At 51.1% G+C, this 13,069-nt stretch overlaps 2 protein-coding genes across 4 annotated transcripts in view; both read right to left on the bottom strand.

Annotated features, from left to right (window-relative positions):
• Window positions 1-883, bottom strand: part of RXRG (retinoid X receptor gamma) — a 57,503-nt gene extending 56,620 nt beyond the window's left edge. The window contains exon 1 of the mRNA XM_014569940.4: window positions 200-883. Within this exon, the coding sequence (XP_014425426.2) occupies window positions 200-410 (211 nt within the window). The 5' untranslated portion in view covers window positions 411-883. The remainder of the gene's footprint in view (window positions 1-199) is intronic.
• A 7,896-nt stretch (window positions 884-8,779) lies between these two features.
• Window positions 8,780-13,069, bottom strand: part of SELE (selectin E) — a 42,703-nt gene continuing 38,413 nt past the window's right edge. Inside the window, exons 17-20 of one of the 3 annotated variants that reach the window (XM_089780620.1) lie at window positions 12,125-12,244; window positions 10,570-10,591; window positions 10,374-10,458; window positions 8,780-10,010 (exon numbers count right to left, since the gene is read on the bottom strand). In XM_089780620.1, coding sequence (XP_089636746.1) covers window positions 10,410-10,458; window positions 10,570-10,591; window positions 12,125-12,244 — 191 coding nt within the window. In that variant the 3' untranslated portion in view covers window positions 8,780-10,010; window positions 10,374-10,409. The remainder of the gene's footprint in view (window positions 10,011-10,373; window positions 10,459-10,569; window positions 10,592-12,124; window positions 12,245-13,069) is intronic. The other 2 variants (XM_089780619.1, XM_075936977.2) reach the window with 2 other exon arrangements.

The raw sequence follows: 13,069 nt of genomic DNA on the forward strand, positions 1-13,069 counted from the left end.
AAAGGGGGTGTGATGCCGAAAAGTTTGGGAACCGCTGCTCTAGATGCACGCACAACCCTGGTCGCAGTTCTGAATAGTATCAATAACAACCCTTGCTAACTGACAACACTCTGTCAAGGGGACATGTCCCCAAGTTTTAGCGTTTGTCACTCGCACGAAGTCCAATGCAAAACGTAATTCCACGCGGGCTCGTACGTACGTTTCTCCAGGGCTCTTCGTGCCACCTCCTTCAGCTGGGAAACAAGCGCTGGCCAGTCTCCTTCAAATTCCCCTGGAGTCTTGTTAACCCCCAGACTACAGTCGGCACCGCCTGCAGCCAGCGTAGCCCTCTTCTGCCGAGTCTGCGGGAAACTGTCCTCTAAATCCAACACCCTGGCAAGATCTCTGGAATAGATCTTGGGTACAAGCATTTAATCCTTGTGCTGCTCCCACCATTAAGTTCTCCACTCCAGCCAGGCTCCTCCTCTTTATAAACTCCTCCCCTTCCCCTCCAGCTCCCATTGGTCCACCCGAGAGCAGCTCTGGGTGTGTCCTGCCAGGCTGCACACCCCCCGTGGAAATCACTTACAACACCCCATGAGCATGCTGGGTGGCCACCCTGCTACCTCGGTGGAGGATTCTGGCCCAGCCAGCACCGTGTTCCAGTCCCACCTCCCATCGGCATCTGAGGGAAGGCAGAGAAGAGGACTTATGGAAAGGAGGGAGGGAGCCCGTCACCGGGCCCTGGGGGACCTTCATCTCTGTGCTCCGTCCTCCTGTTACCAGCTGGGGAGGGGCACTGCAGCCTCCGGTCCCTGGGCAAAGGGGACCCTCGGGGGAGGATGAGGTGGGAGGAGGCAGCAGGAGCCCTGTTGGCACATTAGAAGCTGCTTCCTGACAATCGGCCCCGAGTTACAAATTTACTTCCCAGACCTTGACCTGGGCTGGGTTTGGGGTTTTGTTGTGGTTTTTCTGCATGAGCGCGTTTGCTTATTGGGCGCCTCTCGCGTCGGTGTTGCGACACCGCACCAAGCGGTGCCAGACAAACCAGCCACGGCTGGCACCTTCTCGGCCGGGGCGGGGGAGAGAGCTGGCTGAAAACCTGTGTCATCCAGGGAGAGGGGGCAGTTTGCTGCTTGCAAGCAGGGTGTGTTTCTAACCAGGCCTGCGCCTCCCCCCATTCCAGTCTCGGCTTCCCCCTGCAAGATAACAGCGGCCCTTTGAACCTTCTACCTGACTCCATAAACTAGCCACTCGCATTTCTGCTTTTACCACTTCTTTTCTCCGCCTGTACGAGCCTCTCCCTGGCTCTCTACGGAGAGCTAACAAACGCGCATTAGCTCTTTGCCTGTTAATGCTTAGGACACACAAATCACGGGGCCTTTTTACCTTGCTAAACCTACCAGAAATCCACCCAGAGTTGACCTTGACTAGCTACATCAAGGCAAAACACTGCAGAACATTGTCTCCACTGGGATTAGCAGCTACTATGTGCTATCCTCTTATTTTGGGAGAGACGGCCTAGTCACTGGCTTTGGATAGATCTATATCGCAATTGCGGGAGGGGCGCGACTGCAGCCCCGAGCTTGGCGCCGTCTTCAGAGAGGGAGGCTGATGGGAGCAAACACTCCTGTCGGCTTCCCCACCGACCGGAGCCGCCCTCAGCATTCGATTTAGCGGGTCTTCACTAGACCCACTAAATCGAACGCCAGAAGATGGCTCTCCTGAGCGGCAAGGGAAGACGTGGCCTAACCCGGCTCCCTCTCTGAGACTTGTATAACTATAATGGATGCTTCTTAAGGATAACTTCTTGATCTGGTTCTAAAACACAGCTGGGGAAATGGGACACACACTGCTAAAGAGAATGAATTGCTCTCTGCACATCAGATTCACAGGTGTCTCTCTGAGAGGTGCCGGGGTAATATAGGGCGTAAAAGGACAAAGCCAAGGAGATAGGATGAGCTGCAGTCAACATGTGGGATGCTGGATTTGAAACCAGGGTCGATCTATTTAATCTCATAATGAAGAACTCACACCAGATGTCCCCAGGATTCTGGCAGACACCGGATTGGGCAATATTTAAATTTCCGAGGAGCCCTCCGATACAGCCGAGATAAGCAGCGTGTAAAAACCTGTAGAGAACAGAAATCGTTTGATTGTTTTATGAAACGGGAGGCTATAAACCTTTATAGACCAGGTGGCCATAAAACTTTACAAGGGCAAAACCACGTGGGAGCTTGTTCGAGTTGCCAGTTAGTTTGCAGGTAGAATTTAAGCTGTTGGTTTTGCCGTATAAAAACAATCTCCATATCCTGGTATCACCGTATGTAACAGGCTGCCTCCCGCCCATGCCGCGGAGCCGCTGATGCATCCCTGTGAAATTCCCCCGTCGATGATGTGACGTTCCCTGAGCAGGTGCAGGGACGTTGGATGCACACCCCATGCACTTGCTGAGAGGTGGCGTTGGACCGCCAGTTTAGCATTCCAAGCGGGAGCACAGGAACCCAGGAATGGAGAGTGACGACGTCCGCGGATCCCCAAAACAGAGAGGCACGAACGCCTCCCACTTTGATTTCATTAAACACTCCATTCCCCAGTCCCTCGCCTACACGAAGGACCAGGAAACCATGTGAAAGCTGAAAGTCACTGATCACAATTTTCACTACACCATCCGTGACATAGAAGGAATTGCTCGCAGGGCCCATTGGGTTAGGAATTCAGCCCCCTCATGATCTGAAAATGCCTGAAACCATGGAACATCAGGGAACGCTCGTGGTCCCATTTCCTTTCTCCAGGTTTTTGAGGCAGATGGGGTGCTGGTATTAAGGTTTGCCCACAGCTGGATTTCTACTGGGGATGGGCGTTGCATTGTACTCTGTGACTGGCATGTGTTTTATCCAAGGGATTTTGCTGTGAGCCCTTTATTTGGATTGCTAAATAAACCAATGCCCCGCATTGTGTTAGGTGCTGTACAAACGTGCCAGCCCGAATCACATCCCGCGTCCATTCCCTGTATCACACAGCGGATGTGAGTGTGTTCCTCTGTGCTTTGCACGTGTGCACCCAAATATTGATTTTTGGCATGCGATTTTTGTCCGCCTCTCTTTCGAAATAAATGTCAAACAAATAAGACAGGCACACACACACACACAGACACTCTTATTGATTTCTCTTGGGACTTTAACCCCCCGATGTCATCCCGTTCACGTGGCAGATGCTCCCACGCCTGGGAACAATGTACCAAGAGGCTCAAAGAGCAGAACTAATGTTAGCAGGCGCTCGGGCCGTATGTCCCCAGACTACTTTTCTGCCGGTGAAAACTTGTGGTGCAAGCATCACACATAAAAACACACCGCTGGCCCTGGATTCTGGAAAAAAAATAAAAATAGAAACCTGCCAGCAGGAGGTGAGCTCCTGGGCAGATTTGCAGGGGGAACGCACATCTGCGTTGCTTGTGGAACTATGGAAGAGACAGGAGCAACAGAGTGGATGCCAGGTGACACCGTTTTATGTAGAGAGCTAGATACCGATGGTAGCTCTCTCAAGCATTCCAGCTCCTGCACTGATTCCTATCTCCCAGGGATCTCAGCTCACTTCACAGAGATCTCCCAAGCTGTTATACAGTTAGAGCGGTGTGTTCAAAACTGGCACGAACATTTAAAAAAACTCACCCTGTGACTGTTTTGGAGTGGCTCCGAGTCTCCTGTGGGAAGATGCAGGGGAATGGATGAAGTTTAGCATGAAGTGTTGGGCTAGGTTCTTTCCTGTACCCACGCCTGCGGACGGGGGGGCCTGTTGCCCCAGGGCCTGGCGATTTAAAAGGGCTAGGGGTTCCCAGACACTGCACCGTTGGAAGCCTGAGCCCTGGGCCCTTTAAATCTCCGCCGGAGCATCAGGGAGTGTGCTCCAGGCAACTATGAGGGCTGCTGGGAGGAAGGGAGGGGCTCAGAGCAGCGCTCCTCCCACTCAAGGCCCCGCCTCTTCTGGGAGTGTGGAGCTGGGCCTCCTCTATCTTGCCCAGGGGTCGCTAATCCTGTTGGTTCTCGCCCCCTTCCTACAGCGGCTTGTGGGGGAGGCATGACGGAGCGGATTCAGATCTACATCAGGCAAAGTGAGAGAGAGAGAAGCCTCCGGCTGCCTGTAACTCACACCAGTTGTATCCGGGACTGTGCGTCCTCACCGGGCAGCCCTTTGCACCGCCCCCCAACACAAGCAAGTTACTCGGGAACCCGAGTCTTCCTCATTGCAGTCACATACATGCTCCCGACGCCGGTCAGGGCTCTCTTTCACACCGGGCCTTGGGTCAGGGTGCCGGTATGCAGTTCAGAAGGAGCGCTGCTAGAAGCTGACAAGATGGTTTCAAACACCCCCCATAAAGTAACTCTGGCTACTCTGCAGTGAACGCAAGAAAAAGGTATCTGGACGCCTTAAGAAAAAGTCAGGCATTTTTAGGCTTTTGGAAGGCAACAATTTTGGTTTTGTCTGTTCAAAATGTGCATTCGTTTTGCAAACACGAAGAGCTGAGTCATTGTACTGCCTTACTAAAGCGACGTGGGGAAAGCATGGGTTTATTCTTGTATTCAAGCCTATCCCTGCCCTCCAGCATATCTACCTCTCCCCTACTGTCAGCTGGGAACTTGCTGGGGAGCAACCCAACCCAGCATCCAGAGCGTTAATGAAGATGTTGAACAAAACCAGCCCCCGGACTGAGCCCTGGGGCACTTTCTTGAGCCCGGCTGCCAATAAGTTAAGTGCCTTAATAATAATACCTGCATCCCCATGCACTTTAGAAAGGAGAGCGGTATCACGGAGCCCATTTTAGAGATGAGAAAACTGAGGCACCTAGTTGATGTGTGTGGCTGACAATCGCCCCACAGCAAAGCCAGGACCAGCACCCGGGTCTGCTAAGCCACAGGTTACTGCGCTAGCCTCTAGTCCACACTGCCTACAAATGCTCGCTATGCTCCTGCTGGGCCTTTCAGGGTGGCAGGCGTGACAGTCTCTGCCACGCCTCCAGAACAGGAAAGAACAGCCACCGGGGATAGGGACGGGCCAGGGAGCAGAGGACCATGGATCTTAGACAACAAGCGGGACACACTGGCCTCGTGGAAAGCAGCAGGTGCTTTGCCCTTGAATTCGACAGGGCCAGGACTTCACCCCAGCCGGTACAGACGTCAGGCAGCCAGCGCTTCTGGAGGGATCGGGCACCATTGCGAACCAAACAAACGTGTGCCTGGCTTTGAAGAGTGGAGGCCATTTCCCACGCTGGGCTTGTCCCCGCTCCCCGCTGCTGCCTGGGGGTCCCCCTCCCAGTTTCTGCGGAGGCAGAGCTGTGAAAAATAATTATATAACAGAGAGATACCTACCTCATAGCACTGGAGAGACTGGTGAATCCAGTCCCCCGCCCTCACAGCAAGGCCAAGTATCATCTGGCACAGGTCTGCCCCTGATCCCTAAATAGCCCCCTCAAGGATTGAACTCTCAACCCTGGGTTTAGCAGGCCAATGCCCAAACCACTGAGCTATCCCTCCACTGCTGCTGCTGTGCTTGTCCCTGAAGGTCACACAGGAAGGTGAAGGGGAGGCAAGTGGTCAGCATGGTAACCAGAGAGCCGGCACATCCCGCTGCTTCTCACCGAGGCGCAAATCCACCTGCCCTTGGAGAAGAGACGCGCGAGCTCGGTGGGCGCCTAGCGAGCTGGGGGAGCCTGGCGTCCAGCCGCTGTTTATACCAGCCGCCGCCCGTGCCCATGGTCGCTAGGTGTGAGTCACGGGGGCTGTGTCCGCTAAGGATGCCTGGATTCGGGGCCCGCTTCGAGCCGTGGCATCCCCCGAGAGCTGCTTCGAGTTCCAGGCCGAGGCGGGAGGGCGGATGCCTGCGCTCTATATAGAGCTCACGAGGGTGACGCGCTCTCGAAGCTGACGGGTCGCGTTGGCCCGAGCACAAAGGGATCTCGAGGCCAGGAACCAATTCAGGCTAGAAATCAGCCGGTGCCACGCCCGAGAGGGGTGGGTTTGGAGCAGCCTCCCCCGGGGCGAAAGGCTCCAGAATGCTTGCCGCCTAGATAGGCAAGATGACCACAGGCGGGAGGAAGGAAGGACCATGAGCCCCGCGGTCCAGCTGGGGGTGGCTGAGGGAGGGGCAGATTGAGTGACTGGGCCAGGAACCGAGGTGTGTACAGGCGTGCGCCCTGGCTGTAACCGGACGGCTGCTTCCGCCCTCCAGCTCGGTGGCCTAGCACGCTGTGCGCTTCTCGGCCCCTCACACGGCATCACCCACTCCTGGATGGCAGCTCCGTAGCCACCAGCTGGCGTTTCAAGGAGCCAGGACGAGCCTTAGACGCAGCAGCCCCCGCGAACGGCACCTCCCACCCAGAACAGCCGGGGGCCTTCCCCTTCTGCTGCCCCGGTCATTCCCCGCCTCTGGCCAAGACGGCCTCCCAGTGATGGTCACCTGAGAAACGTCCATTGGAGTCCGGGTGCAGCAGGCCACCTCTAGCAACACCGGCGAGAAAACACGCTTCACTCCGGCGATCTGCCTCCCACCTGGACCCCCCAGCTGGCACAGACGTGATGGCCTGGTTGCCACATCCGGGACCCAACCAGAGCCCAAGCATGAGTGGAAGAACCCAGCTCCCCCTCTCTGGGGCCATCACAGCGTCATCTCCTTGGCTGCCTTAGCCCAAAGGGGGCCTAAACCCCCCACTTCCTTGCGGGTTACACGGGCGCTGTTCAAAATGGCCTCAGCTTCTGGTGCCAAAGCCTCGCTGCCCGATTGGCTGACTGGCTGGTAGCCTCTTCCTATATAATCTGTAACACGGCTCCCTTCCTTTCCCAACTCTTGTGTAGAACACGCCGGGCGGGTATCATGGGACCCACATTGCTGGTTGAACCGGCGTTGTGCAGCATGGGCTTTTAGCCCACCGAATGCACCCCCGAGGGCCAGCCTGCTCCTGCGTGGTCGGTAGCTATGCTGTTGGGCCGCAGGTCTTGTGCTGCAGGGTAATAACTTGCCCATCCACAGGAACAGCGCCAGGTTCATTCGCAATGAGTGACGAGGCAGGCAGAGGGGTAGGAGAGAGGTCTTTGCTGGGCATGCATGGAGACCCGTGTTCCTGTGCTTGGGAGGTAGCCACCTGGCCTGGCTTGCACCCTGGTGCTCACCCTCCTGGCATCTAACTCTCCTTCCTCTGTTCCACTCATCCTACTAGGGCGGCTGGCAAGGGGGTCAGAGGCTCACTGTGAGGACGGATGCCCCGTTGATATCCCGGTCGCGGGGTGACAGCCTCAGGCTGCTCCGGACGAGCCCAGAGCTTGTAAAAACGTGCTCAGGGTGGTTTAGACCACATGGAAACTAGGCTCCAGTCCTGCCTCCCTTGCGTCGGTGGTGCTGGATGAGTGATGGAGAGAAGTCCCCTCTGAAGAAGTAGGGGCAGCAGAGATAAAGGGCGTAACGAGGGCAGGGTGGAGAACCACGGTGGTTTAACTCTCCGAACAGCTTCAGATGGGATGCTGAGCTGGGCGTTTAGGGCTAATCTGCACCTACCCTCGGGGAACCGGGGGGATTAACGCTTGACATATGCTCAGGCTGTCGGGCTCCGCCTTCTCCGGGGGAGGCCACATTAGCTGCCATTCGTTAATCGGTTTGTAACGAGCCATCGTGGTTCTGTGCAGCGTTGGGAAGGGTTCGGACCAACTCCTTGCTAAGGCCACGATCCTCCAAGGTATTTCGGTGCCTAACTCCCATTGGTTTGGGTTCCGGGCAGCTCTCAGTTGCAAGTAATGCTGGCTAATGCCTGGAGTAGGACAAAGAGTCCCATGAGTCTCGGCTCAGGGATAAGCTGGCCTGCCATGAATCTGGCAACTCTTGAGCGCTGCAGAGATGCCATGAGGCCAAGGCCTGGCCATCGATCGTTGGCCCTGGACGAGTTCCCTGCCCTTTGTCGCCTTTTAGCCTCTGAGCTTGGTGAGAAGTCACCCTGAAAAATCCCCAGGCCCCATGCCGAGTCTCCAATCCTTCTCTCCTTTCCCAGCCTTCATCCTCAGTCAGCACCCCCACGGAGAGGAGAGTGCAATCAAACCAGGCGGCTCGCCTGCAGAAGAGCGCAAGAATGGTCCCAAACGCACACACGTGTGTGTGTGTGTGTGTGTGCGTGCGCGTGCGACAAAGAGATGGTGACAGAGACTCCAGACACAGCTCTGCAGTGACAATCAACGAGCCGCTTCCCCCCAGTGACGTGGCTAGACTCATTAACATTGCACAGTGGTTCCTTGTGGCTTAGCACGAGTAGGTCTCCCCATCTTCCCTAGCCTTTCCATCCCCACATTCCCCTGTGCAGGGCTACAGATCCAGCAGCCACGCGCTAGACACGTCTGGGGGGTGCAGGTCTGTTCCGGATTCTAGAACTCAGCTGCTGTCCACACACGTCACCTGATCACTTCTCCTGCTGGGCTCATAGCCTACCTGCCACATGCCCAAGCGAATGCTTCTCTGTCTTCCAGTCCTCATCCCTGCCTCAGGCACCTGTCTTATACACCATGTACCGGAGCCCTTCTCTTTCCAGCACCTTGGATGCTCTGCCGGGCTGTTTATGCCATGGTGCTTTGGCGGCCACGCAGCCGTTGGCACTGAGCGCCATCTTCTGGCTACTTTGTGGCCTCCCACACTTTACGAATATGAGCGTCAGCAAAGCCAACTTCCGAAAGCCCCAAATTCTTTTCCCCCTCTCACTCTCTGTTTTATTGAACGGAAACTTTTTACTGAAGCAACATCCACGCCTCTTGTACAAGGAAGATTAATAACACACATTTCCCAAATGTGAGCAATAATCTCAAACCATTTTATTAATCAACGTCACATAAAGCACTGCACATATCAAATTAAAATGGATGTATAATTATAAATAAATTAAATACATAGCTTATTCAAAACCACAGTGATAAATATAAAACCTAAACAGATTATACTTGTTATACAGAAAGATCATCTTATGCTTCCAGTTAAGAATTAAATAATCTGCAGGCATGGATGTACACACAGACCTTTAATCATCTCTGTCCCTACATGACGGAGAAGTTTAAAGGAATAAGTACATAGCATGAAACCCTGTCTCCACTGAAACCAATGGTAAAACTCTCATCAATTTAAATGAAGCCAGAATTTCAATAGTCAGTTTGGGATTCTTTCAGGTCTGCAGTCATTACCTTTTGAGATAGACTGCAGACTATTTTATCTGAACAGAGTAGGTGTCCCATACTTTTTGCATAACATCTATGATGCTGCACTGAAGGGCAGACATGCTACAGCGGTTCTACAATTAACAAGCAGCACAGAAGTACATGCAGAAGAAGGTACACAAGAAACTAAACACATATTTATATAGATTACAATCCTTAATCCCATGGGGATGAGCTAGTTCCCTATCTACTTACTGCCTTCCCAAACCAGAGGGCCTGAATAATTACTCATTCTGATTGTCCTCCCATTAGCATCGCTTTAAAGTTAAGAACTTGCAAGGAACTGCAGCAAAACACCCTGCCCTTAGTCTCACAGACATATGTATTAACTGTGATGTATTGCTGCAGTACATTTACTTCAATAACTATCAGCGAACCAAATCAATGGTTTGCAAAGCAGTTCTGCACATATATCCTACTTTGCTTTAAAAATGCAACCCGTATGTCTCCATGGGAGAGATCTCCAGCAGCGTATAACAAGGTATTCACTCCATCCTGCTAGCTACAGACTGACCCTAAGTGTCCAGCTTATTTCGTCTCCATCCAGAGAATGAAAACATTTCTCCCAATCACTGTAGCTGTATGTTGACCGGGTCTGTGTAGTCTCTTGGTAAACAGCCAGCGTTTTACCCCCAGCTCGCTTGTGGTTGTTAGCCAAAGCAGATGACTCGGCTCAGTATTTAGTAGCAAGAGACGAGGCTAATCTTCTTGTCAGCAAGATAGATGAACGCCTGGTCACTTGCAGATCCCTGTATACTTCCGATTCCTAGGCATCCGTGATAACAGCTTCGATTCCTGCAGAGAGAACAGGTTTCCTTTTTAAAACAGGAAGATAGGGGCACGGGTTTGCATTCACTTCTTCCAAAGCTCTTTTGCATCTGGCCCCTAGCCACAATGTAAAGAAGCATCTCCTACTTCGTATGGCAAGGCCCAGAAGCTAACACAATTGTCCCTGCCTTGCAGGAATGTCACTGAATCGATTCATCTGCCAGTCTTCGGGTACTTTTATGGCCCTCCTCACCCCAGCACGTATGCTAGCAGTCCCACAATTAATCTTATTGCTGGAAATCCACAGCAGTGAAAGGTCGCTGGTGCATTCAGTGTCCGCATTATTAAAAGGAAACTGAATCACGAGAGTAAACATCTCCCGTATCTTACCTCACTTCTCTCTCGCGTCACTTGGCATTAGATGAGTTACCCAGTACTTTGGTAGGTACCTTCAGAGTTGAGAGTCTGACAGCTGCTGTAAGATCAAGAAGAGAGGGGTTTAGACACAACTGCTCTGCTCAGCCATGTGATGTTAGCAAAGAATGGGAGGCAATGATTTTCGTGGGGGTTTTGAAACACAACTTACCTGGCAGGAGTAAATTTCTTTGCTGCAAGAGAAAAAAATAACATCGTTAGCTCTTAAGGTCAACATTCCCATCTCGCAAGCTATTTATTTTGTCATTTTCTTGGAGCATTTGCACCATTGATTCAACAGCAGAAATCTGTTGTAGCTTGGAACTGAGCTACCATCCCCACTTCTCCATAACACTTCTGCCCGGTAGTGGCCTTAGAGCTGGGAGCTGTTCTCCAAATTGTTATTATTTGTGAGCAGTGCTACCAACCCCTCTGCTCTCTGTGAGAAACCAGCTCTTAATAGTAGAACTGAACAGGTATCTCAATGAATGTTGTCCCCATACAGAGAATGAAGATGGGGTATTCTCTTAGGGTGTCTTTGTATCTCTCTTGTGTGTTTTTTCCATTCATAAGCTAACAAACATGTTGACTGTCAGGAAAATTAATGGAAATAATGAATCGTAAGTTAATCTGAGGGTATGTCCACACTGCACGGCTGTATCCTGAAATAGCTACCCTGCATCTTAACATGCTGCCCTTTATTTCAAAATATTTTTCAAAATAACAAGTACACTGTTTCAGCCTCCCTGTAACCCTCGTTCCACGCTGTGTAAATGCACCACATTTCAAAATAAGCTATTTCAAAATAGAATCGAAATAAGATACGCAATTTTCATAACGCAAATTGCGTATCTTATTTCAGGTTTAGGGTGCTGTGTAGATGCACCCTCAAGGAATATTCCTGGGGAGTAAATTTTTAAGTTGTAAATGCAAGTCATTTAATTGAAAAACGGATTTTATATCTCAACCAATCAGGAAAATGAAAGATACCATGTGACTCAACTGTCCAATTACAACTAATCAGCATTGCTCATGTTTTGAATATCTAACACTTGCAACAAAGTGTGAGCAAACTGAAGAGAAGAGAGGTACTCAGTGAGTCGTTTTTAAAGTACAGATCAATCAAAAATGGCATACACTGTGTATCACTGCTTGTGAGAGGAAAAAGAGGCTCCATTTGACAAATAAATGATTTCCTACGAATTATTTGTTCAGCTCTGCAGTCATTAATGTCTTTACAGACATCTGTTTCTATAACGATCATTATTCATTGAAACAAAGTGGTCCAAAAAGAGACATTCTCTTACACACCTTGTCTCTCTAATTTACTGGGACCAACACAGCTACCAAGAGACAGCAAACCCCTTAGCTTGCATACTGAGCAATGGCAGTTAGACGCACTAGTGTTATTTCTGGCTGACATCCTGCTGGCTAATCCCTGGTCAGCTCTCCAGCCAATAAATGCTCATGAGTCAAAAAATGGTATTGTATTGTCTTCAACAGCATTCAAAGAACATGAGAATTCTTTTTTATTCCTTGAGTTTGGGGTGATTTTTGTCAAAACCCTGACAATGGAATATTCCGAGGGAAAGTTGAATATTTCAACGAAAACGGGAATTTTCTCACTACACTTTCCACATTTATCAAAAAGTGTTTTCCCCCCGAAAGATGTCCCGCAGTCCTACGGAGGAGGCAAATAAAGAGAGGAACCTGGTGCCGCGTCTCACCTTTCCTTCGAAGCCGCTTTACGAGCCAAATGAGGAGTGATGCTGTCGACAGCAGAGAGGCGCTGGTGGCAGCTATTGCAATGGAGATGTAACTGATGAGTTTCTCAGATGCCGGAGGAGCTAGGGGGGCAAAAAAGATCCTATGAGAAGCCCATTCTATGAAGTGCTTGTTTCCTTTTGCTTTCTCCCACTGAGTGGGGGCACACACTGGAAGCAGAGCAGAGCAGAGAAAGCCTGGCAGAACGCTTCCTGATGAAAATACTTCCACCTAATGGACGGTGCAATGTTGTAGGACCCCTCATTACACTGGATGGGTCAGATCTCAATATTTTGACGCCCATTATGCGGTGTCCGACTCCGTGAACTCTCACTGAAGTCAATGAAGTAACTCAAGGAGGACTAGGTGACCCAATGTGAGTGCAGGTATCTTGGGGACAATCGGTGGGAATTTCTGAAGCACTCGGTGTTCGCCTGTTGTTGCTGTGACATAACTCCCATGGACTTTGATGAGAGCAGAGTTAAGCAAAGACAGAGCACTCAAAAACCACAGCCGGTTGTGGAAGTGAGTTCTTGGTCCCAGCCTCACAATACATTAGTGATGAGGCATTTAGAATTGACTAAAAAACCCTGTCTCCATTTGGGGATTTGTCTGAAAATTGGGCTTTTGCCGAAAGGAACATTTTCACAGAAAGTGGCTGCTTTCTTTGAAAATGTTCAGATTTTCCATAGAAAGCCAAAAACCCAGAGAGAATTTTTTTTCTTTTTAGCAAAAAGTCGATTTTTGAGTTTCTGAGGTTTTTAACCAAAAATCAAATCTTTTCAGTGGGGAAAAATATTGGGCCAGCGCTAGAAATGACCACAGTCTGCCTGGTCACATTCCGTCCTTCCCTGCACTCTTGTCCAATGACAAAGCGAGGCCTCTTCAGCACTGGTAGTCACGAGGAA

This window comes from Pelodiscus sinensis, chromosome 9 (assembly GCF_052426305.1).
Source record: "Pelodiscus sinensis isolate ZL-2025 chromosome 9, ASM5242630v1, whole genome shotgun sequence".
Taxonomy (NCBI): domain Eukaryota; kingdom Metazoa; phylum Chordata; order Testudines; family Trionychidae; genus Pelodiscus; species Pelodiscus sinensis.